The sequence below is a fragment of the Lolium rigidum genome, unplaced genomic scaffold, assembly GCF_022539505.1.
Source record: "Lolium rigidum isolate FL_2022 unplaced genomic scaffold, APGP_CSIRO_Lrig_0.1 contig_44483_1, whole genome shotgun sequence".
Classification (NCBI taxonomy): Eukaryota; Viridiplantae; Streptophyta; class Magnoliopsida; order Poales; family Poaceae; genus Lolium; species Lolium rigidum.
In genome coordinates this window covers 11296-20566 of record NW_025900594.1, presented here as the reverse complement: position 1 = coordinate 20566, position 9271 = coordinate 11296, and the positions used below count along the sequence as shown (strand labels likewise).

Below are 9271 nucleotides of genomic sequence, written 5' to 3'. Positions count from 1 at the left end.
AATCTTAGAAGTTAAACGTCACTCTCCCAGAAAACTAGAGGCATGAACCTACTATCGAGCATAAATACCCCCTTTTGGAGTCACACATGTCCACTTGGCCAGAGTTTCTACTAGCAACAGAGAGCATGCAAGATCACAAATAACATATGACATGAATATATAGTCAATCTCAACATAGTATAAAATATTCATCGGATCCCAGCAAACCAAACATATAGGATTACATAAAGATGATCTTGATCATGTAGGACATCTCACAAGATCGATACATGAAGCACTAAGTGGAGAAGACAACCATCTAGCTACTGCTATGGACCCATAGTCCAGGGATGAACTACTCACGCATCACTTCGGAGGCGGGCATGGCGATGTAGATGTCTCTGGCAATGATTTCCCCCTCCGGTAGGGTGCCAGGAAGAGCTTCAGAACCCCCCGAGATGGGTTCTGCGATGGTGGCCGCGACGGAAATTTTCGTGGATGGAGGCTCGGGTATCCATGGTTTTCCCGAGAAGATGTATAAATAGGCGGAGGATTTAGGTCGGTGGGGCGCCTGGTGGGCCCAGACCTACCCTAGGCGCGAGCCAGGTCCAGGCCGCGCCTAGGGGTGGTTTGGGCGCCCTGCTGCGCCTCTTCGACCCCCTCTGGACTTCGTCTTCGTTTAGGTAAAATATTGACTTCGGCTTTTGTTTCGTCCAATTCCGAGAATATTTCCTGTACAATTTTTCTGAAATAGAAAAACAGTAGAAAAGAGGGAACTGACACTGTGGCATCTTGTTAATAGGTTAGTGAAAAGTGCAACGAAGTGTAAACAAAACATATATAAATTGGTGTAAAACAAGCATGTAGTATCAAAAATTATAGATACGTCTGAGACGTATCACCGTGGCGCACCTATTTTTGCTACCCGTGCCGTAGGGCTGTGCACCACTGCTATCACGTCACCTGTAGTAGCTTACGTATGGCTCCCCATGTGTGTGCGCCACGAGTATGTACACATACCAGTGGTGCACCATGTGTGTGCGCTACAGCTAACCTAGGAAAATATTAAAAATCCGCCGTCTCGGTCAGCTTGGGGAGGCACGGGAAACCCTACATCTAGATATCGTGGCAGTTTTGCGATTAGACCCCCGCACCACAAGATTTTTTTTCTGTCGGGTCCTCATCATCGTCGGACGGTCAGATGAGGAGGCATCACTGCTCCATGAAAAGCTAGACGAGGGGGCGGTGTTGCTCCATGACAAGCGAACTATCAGACTTGAGCGGTGCCCTCGAGGAGGAAGGAGCAGGGCCGCTAGCAGTGGAGGAAGGAGCAAGGGCGCCGGTGGTGGAGGAAGGATCATGGTCTCCAGCGATGGAGGAAGGATGCGCAGAGGAGGCCTCGATGCGGATGACGCGTTGGTGTGGAGGAACAACAGGGGGTGGCGCGAAGGAGGTAGGGACGCAGAGCTTGGCGAGCTCCAACAGGAGGAGGAGGGTTGAGAACTATGAGGAAGAGGAATAGAGACAGAGTGAGAGAGATAAGGTGAGGACGGAGACACATGGGTAGGTGGCCATTTTGAAACTACCCATGGCGTGCCACTACTATCAATGTGCCACGGGTACGTTTTGCCTCTTTCGATTTTTTTCATCGAAATATAAAACATCCGAAAGCTCTGTTTTCCCTTTTGATTTGAGGATTCTAAAAAAATTTGGTAACAACCCAGGGTCATCAAATGTGATGTAACTTTTATGTAGATATTTTTTCATATAAAATCTTTTCCATTCGATGTCGTATGCAAAATCAAAAGTCATTTTACCAAAACATAGCTTCTTTTGCAAAATATGTCAAAATTCATATTTATTATTTTTCCTAACAACTAGATTATGTAACATAACTACATCGCAAAGGATTTTAAAATTTTAAAGCTTTTATCATTTTCTTTAATTGTTTCCAAAACTGAAAAGACGATCACATACCCGATAGTCTGACTCTAGATAACTCGGATCAGGAGAGCTAGGTAACATATATCCAGTTCAATTAGTGTTGCGGCAGAACAAATACAAGATTATCGTACCAAATATATATGTTTTAAAAGAGTTCCCATGAGTTTCTTTGCTAGATTTTTTTGACAACATGCATGGTTCCACTACCGACATAATTTACATACGACTAGAACTAATTCAATACAATCTCGACCTCGACCTAGATTAGCTAACCTAGATATACACGTAACCCTAAACAGGACACGGATGTGTTAGTCGTAGCATCACCTTGTGACCAACAGGTGGTGTTGTTGTTGTGCGACCGACTAGCACCCAATAGAGGGTACCTCACAGCATGCAGAGAGAGAGGGTTGGACAAAAGGCGAGGAGCTATCAGGATTGGAAGATATGCATGAGTTACCTAGCTCCAGAGCTTGACAGTGAAACCCTACATGCGGCTATAATTTACTATAAGATTAAGAAGTGTGCGACTATAATAAGAGAATTAAATCTGCCCTAAAAGGCTCCTAGAATCCAGCTTATAAAGATGTCACGATTTAGGATTTACACGGAGGAGTCCTACCCGAACACTACAAGACTATTCTAACGTGGACTACTTCTTGTCGTACACGTCATTGATCCAGATCCGGGCTGGACTCTCCACTTTAGTCAATCAGCAACTGAGCCGTCCGGTTAGGCCACGAGCCCAACCACCATTTTTAGGCCAATGGCTTGCTGGTATTAGACTACATCGCTGGTATACTCATTTAGCATAACCACAATATCTGCTCATCTAAATCTCGTCATCAGGGGCGCTTATCTATGCCTGGGGACTAGCTAGTCGATGTTGTACGCCAAGACCTATTTGTAGAACTACTCCTAGCGCGGCTTTTCCATAATGAGGAGGTGTGCCCCTAGTGAGCACTTGTTGCTTGGGCACTAGCGCGGGCGGCGGCGAGGGAACTTCCTCCCCCTCGTTAGAGTCGTCATTGGAAATCTCCTCCGCCTCCTCCTAGGACGACCATCCAAGTTGAGCTCGAGCCGAGCCTCAAGCCTTGAGTTTTGTTTCACCCCTGCTCATCAAGTTTAACGAAAAATAGCCGAAGAAATCTTGTTGGCAGTTATGCATCCTTGTATTTCGTACGTGCAGCGGTGTAGGCATGCTTCACGTGCACCAACTCACGCTTCCTGCACTTCCAACGCAATGGTGCCAGCTACAGTTGTGCATCGTCTCAAAACAGGAGGATCTTTGGCCGGTGCCATGCACACACGCCATACATGGATCTCTTCCCTGTAAGAAAACAAAGTGCAATCTCAGGTCCATGTGCCATGCTGGATGTGGTCTGCAGAACGTGCAGCCACATGCCCGTCGACGCCTCTACATCGTGGATCGACAGAGTCAGCACCAGACGACTCACACTTCTGTTCATGTTGCCGAGAGTACGTCGTCTGCCACTAAACCACTAACATCATATCTTACTGCTTCAAGAAAATGCTGTATATCATCTTACTAAGATAAGTTCAACCACCACCTCTACTAACCATCGAAGTCGAAGCACCGGGAAAGGGAAAAGCTCTGTGATTTTAGAATGCCACAACTAGCAGCTATGCGATGTCAATGACGCGCTGCACCCATCAGATTACTACTCACAGGTGCCAAGACAAATCACAGATCTGTAGCACAAGATCAAGATTACTACCAGGTTCATCCAACAGACCTTCCAGGGGACAGACACGCGAAGGCGACACTTGAACATCTGCTGACACACGCATTGATCTGGAATATTAGGCAGATCTACAAAAGGTCACGATGCTCTTTGCTGTGTGCTGACATGACACGGCGGGTGAACCTGCCAGGACGCTCTGGAGAGCTCGGAGACCCACCACATCTTTTGTTTAAGATCACACCACCAACTTCGACAGGGTTCGATTAACAACGAAGGAAGAAATATGATTGATCAAACAAAGGTGATATACAGTTACAAGGCTAGCTTCCTGAAGCAAGGAGAGAAATCTCTAGTTAAGTACAGTTGCAAGTTTAAAGAGGATCTCTACACTTTCTGCACAAAGCTTATGAACAAACAAACGACGAAACAGACCAAAGATGTTAGCTTCTCCTGTGCCCGTGGCGTCTGACGGCGATGGCAGCTGCAGCAGGAGGAGAAAGACGCAAGTTTAGCGGCCAAGGAAACGGGCCAGAAGTGATAAACAGACCAAACTCGTGTAAAATGCTTCAGCCATGGGGATTTCGCGACACTGCTGCTTGACGACGATTGACGAATTGACGCTTGCTGAAGAGTGCTTTGATCAGCCAGCGAGAAAACACTGAAACACACCACACGACACAACCTTCCTTCTTCTCCATTTACACTTGCAGGGTATTTTTACCCTGTGGGTTTCGTTTCTCCATTAATTCCCCTGATAAATTCAGGGAGTTAAGCTCAGCGATGCAGCCTTGGACATGTCTCTGCTGGACCTGTTGTACTTCATGTGGCTCTTGACGAGCTGGCCGGCGGCAAGGGCCGACAGGAGGGACAGCTCCCCGGCGAGAACCCCGCCTGCCACCACGGTAGCCAGGATCCTGGCGTTCGTTCCCGGGGATTCCCTGTTGGCGCCTTTCACGCCCAGCAGGTCCAGGCATGCGGACTGCGACGCCAGCTGAGTCCCACCGCCAACTGTGCCCACCTACAATTTTTTGCTAAAATATCACTACATGTCCATCGCTGATCTCAATGTGTTCCAGTAGGAAACAAACAAAACAAGAATATACAGGAAAATGTGTCTCTCTCATCCTACCAACCACACAATATATACACGGCTAGATGATCGACAAGGCCTGCTTAACAAGTGGCTAATGAGTAGGGAAACAGGGCATCGGAAAATATACCCTTTCTCTCGGAAAGAATCCTATGATACAAATCTGCTGGCGATATATAGTTGACAATTTATAGCAAAAGCATTATTATGGTTATATATAACAGTTAAAGTATATAAATCACAATATGTGTAGCTTGAGTGCTGGGAGATGCTGTTTAGGCCTTTAGTTTGAAAAGCTCATCCAATCCTGGTAGCTGCAGCCTTAAGAGAAAGGGCATCTTTCTTTAAGTGACATTGTTGTTGAATTCCAGCCTTCATAAACATTTGAGAAACTGGACAAGGCAGCTTAGAAGCACATATTTTCAAACCTTAACAAATTCTTTTCCCCTATTAGTTGTAGAGGATTTCTGTATTCTCAATGAAAAGGAAGTAGTTCAAAAATAAATGAATGAAAAACCAGAGTTGCCTCCAGCTTCCTCAAAAATAAAACTTATAAAGCTTAAAGAGAAGGTGCTAGATGGGGATGGTCACTAGTTTGAACAAGCAACATATTAAGTATCAATTAACCCATTAGGGACCATAAGTTACGTGCAGAGAATTTCTTGCAAATCAAAAGTATGGTGGGACCAAAAGAATCGTAGGTGACGATCACATCATCGGCACAAAACCTGGATATACTGACAACTGGATATATAAAAACTGTACAGCTGCATACCTCAATAGATGGCATAGTGACTGATATGTGAAGATCTCTGCCGTCATTTATAGCTTCCAACATTGTGATGCACTGAGAACTTTCCACATTTTGTGCAGGATCCTGGCCGGTGGCTATGAAGATGGCTGATACAATATTGCTTGCGTGGGCATTGAAACCCCCAAGAGCTCCAGCAACAGCTGAGCCCGCAAGATTCTTGATCACATTTAGTTCTACCAGTGACTGCACATTGGTCTTCAGAACCTTTCTCACAATCTCCTCCTTGATCACTGCCTCACAAACCACAGATTTACCACGCCCCTCGATCCAATTCACAGCGGCTGACTTCTTGTCTGAACAAAAGTTACCTGGTTTCGTTGCCGAAGAATATTAATTAGTTTGGAAAAAAAATGGAGACATGGTGATCTGTTTATTTATACATACTGTGTATAACTATGGCCAAATACAATATGTGTGATGACTCAGGCTGTTAGTCTGTGTAAGAAAAAAAAAGGTCCTAGTGGTCGGCCTGCTTCTAATATTCATTCTTTCAATTATTCTGACAGACTACGCACTTTGTCCTGAACCTTCTTCTTTTTTCTCAAATACACACCTACGTGCGCATCATTTTGTATTAGAAGGAAACGCCAAATGATGCCATTTTACATCCAGAAAAAAAAAACAAAGCGAAAGCAAACGAAATGATACAGCATGCATATCAGAAATCTTGAATGATGTAAAGGAGGTCCCAGCTACTCAAAGTTTGTACTAATTGAAGTCAATATCGTTCTTCACTCCTATTAGGAATCTTGCATTAAAGATATAATACTACCTTATTAACAAAAAGACCGCTTTCAAAGCCCTTTCTATATATCTCGTAATGAACAGTGACAAGTACCAAATTCAACATCTTATGGCCTGCCAAGTTGGTTGCATGACCATCTGATATTTGACTGAATATGTCAATGTTCAGCATATGTTGGTCATTGGTTACCCCGATAACTGAATTTGTCAACGTATTATTGTTAATTATCCCTTTTGAAAACAAGACCTAAGGTTTTGAATGATGAAAACACCACTCTGCTTATTCTTTGAATATTGTTCAGCAAGTCATAGTTGTCTCGGAAATTAATAGCAGTTCCATCCTAATTATCAGAAGATTACTAGGTGACTAACTCCAGTAGTTCCGCTTATGTGGAAGGCGGCAAGACAAAGCGAACCTGATATGCTAATGACATCCATGTCAGGGAAGTCATCCTGGAGGTAGTCCAGCACGTTCTGCACGCCCTTGGAGATCATGTTCATCCCCATGGCATCCCCTGTGCTGCAGCTGAATCTCATGTAAATGTTCCTCCCTGCCATCGCGCACTGCACAGTCTGCAGCCTCCCAAATCTGCTCGACCTGCTCACATTCATATTTTCCAACAATTAATAAGTATATCGTAGTACCGTGTACCAGTACTGCTCAAGTCATACTAGCGTCACTCTTACAGCCAAACGTTAAAACGTTAATAATATTAGAGAAATTATTTTTTGATTGACACAACCAGTGAGGTGATTTCAGCCACCGCTGCTCTGAGAAGCGTGTTGAGTTTGTTAATAAAATGCCATTTGGTGCAGCCTAGTAAGTTTGTCGTTGTGGTACGTAAGCAAAATCATGTGTGAATTTAACCTGTTGAAGATCAAGTTTCATCTTTTCGAAGGAATGAATATAATATATCGTCTCGTGTCGTGTTCCAGCTAGTAATAATAAAATTAGTAATATTCATAGCCGTACAGCTAGTAATAAAAGTACTAGTAATATTCATAGTCGTACTGCATCATCCCAAACAAGAACTTCAAAACCTTAACAGTAGAGTCAATTAGAAAAAAGTTTGTCAAAGACAGAGACAGGTGATTTCAGCCTAAGAGGCGTATCGTCGGACACAAGGTTTGCGCTAACTAAATGCTAACACAATGAATGAAGGGATATTAATAATACTCATAGTCGTACTGGTATCATCCGAAAGAAGAAGGTGAGAATTTGAACAGTGGAGTCAATGAGAAAAATGTTTGTCAAAAACAGAGACAGGTGATTTCAGCGTGAGATGCGTATCGTCCAACACACGGTGCGCACAAATCCAGTGGTGTGTAACTATCAATCAAAATTATGGTTTATGGATATCTTGACTTCTGTTGGTGGTTATCAGTAAGTATGCAGTTAATAGTGTTGTACCTATTGAAGACGACGGAGAGCGTGTCGAAGTTTGCAGGGTCCTCCAAGAAGGCCTTGAGCTGTGCAGCTTGGCGCGCGGTGGGGAAGCGCGCGACGGGGGCGCGCGTCATGGCGTCCCGGAGCACGACGCTGGAGGCGCCGCCGGACTCGGCGATGGCCTTGCAGCCGCGGTTGGTGCTGGCGACGAGGCAGCCCTCGGTGGTGGCCATGGGCACGTAGAAGCGCTGGCCGTCGAGCAGGAGCGGCCCGGCGATGCCGACGGGGAGCTGCACGTACCCCACCGGCAGCTCGCAGCACTGCCCGAGGATGGACGCGTAGTCGAAGCCGTCGAGCGGGAGCCCCTCGATCTGCCTGCCCGTGATCCGCCGCAGGGCCTCGCGCCGGAGCCCCGCGGCACGGCGGCAGTCGCCGAGCTTGGTCTCGAGCACGTAGGACGGTATCTTCCCGGCGACGACGCCGGCCACGATCTCCTCGTCCTCCTCCGGCATTTTCTCGGACACCGCGTCGGCGCTCCCGAGGAGGCCGCACTGTGCGGGCGGCGCCGGGGCCGGGGCCGGAGCCTTGGCGGAGGAGGAGGAGGAGGAGGAGGCGACGAGGAAGTCGTCGTCTTCGTCGGTGGAGGAGACGATGGACTGGACGAAGGCGATGCCGAAGAAGCTGAGGAGGTAGATGAGCGAGGCGACGAGGACGAATGTGGCGAGGATCTCGGTGAGGCTGACGACGTGGAACGGGATGGAGGAGCGGATCTTGGCGCGCCACCGGCGCATCAGGTAGGCCAGCGACACGGCGAAGAGCGCCGAGAATATGAGGTTCGTGTGCCGGATGGGTAGCGGCAGCGCGTCGCCGGCCTGCAGCGCTCTCGGCGCGCCAGCTGCCTTGCGGTGGGGCGCGCCCACGGCCGGCGGCGGCGCCATCCTCCGCCGTACGTCCATGCCTGCACGAACGCGCGCGCGTCCGAGTCAAACGTGCACGATGTGGGCACGGCTCGGCCGCTCGGGATGGAAGGAGCGGGTGTTTCGAGGGCCTGGAGGAGATGCAGCCGGTTCGGGCTTCCTTTTAAAAAGGCAGAGGCAGTAGCAGCCAGCCCACACGACCGGTGTGCTTACCCCGCTGCCACTGACGCTGTGCCTGGGCCCGCTCCGTGGATCGCCCGACGTGGGCCGTGTGGCCTTCCTCTCTCGTCCGCTGTCTGGCTGACGTGCTTGGAGACGCTCCACGTGTACGACATTTTCTCTACGATTTTCATACTATCAGCAGCCAGCTGCTCGCCCGCGTAAAACTGCATATAAAATGTGTTGAAAGTAATCAAGAGGCAAACAGATGTCTTATACAATTGATGATCAACATATTTATGCAAGAGGAAAGAATATGAATATGGGTCACGTCCGATCGCGGGGGTACAAGAGAAGGACGCGACGATTCGGTTTGCTATGCAAACCGACAAAGAAATACAATGGGAGGATTATCCATTAAATAAACCTATTTAATTAGATCCTAAGTCTTCCTAATCCTTCCCTGTCTTCCTTTTATCGTATTTGGAATCATCTCCTCTAAAAACCCTACCGAAAGGTCTTCACGAAAAA

General features: G+C 47.2%; 1 protein-coding gene across 1 annotated transcript; it reads right to left on the bottom strand.

Moving 5' to 3' along the window:
• Positions 1-3904: 3904 nt before the first annotated feature.
• Positions 3905-8620, bottom strand: LOC124681478 (3-hydroxy-3-methylglutaryl-coenzyme A reductase 3). Its single transcript, XM_047216391.1, has 4 exons — positions 7689-8620; positions 6694-6875; positions 5495-5841; positions 3905-4647 (listed from the first exon to the last, which is right to left on the bottom strand). The coding sequence occupies exons 1-4, from the start codon at positions 8618-8620 to the stop codon at positions 4390-4392; spliced, it is 1719 nt and encodes a 572-aa protein (XP_047072347.1). The 3' UTR covers positions 3905-4389.
• Between the last annotated feature and the right edge of the window lie 651 nt (positions 8621-9271).

Bases quoted from the DNA above. Each gene is read 5' to 3' on its own strand.
- LOC124681478 (XM_047216391.1), bottom strand. From the start codon at position 8,620: ATGGACGTACGGCGGAGGATGGCGCCGCCGCCGGCCGTGGGCGCGCCC. The intron at 6,876-7,688 runs GTACAACACTAT...GAATGTGAGCAG, and splicing joins CTCTCCGTCGTCTTCAATAG to GTCGAGCAGATTTGGGAGGC. The intron at 5,842-6,693 runs GTTCGCTTTGTC...CAACGAAACCAG, and splicing joins GGATGTCATTAGCATATCAG to GTAACTTTTGTTCAGACAAG.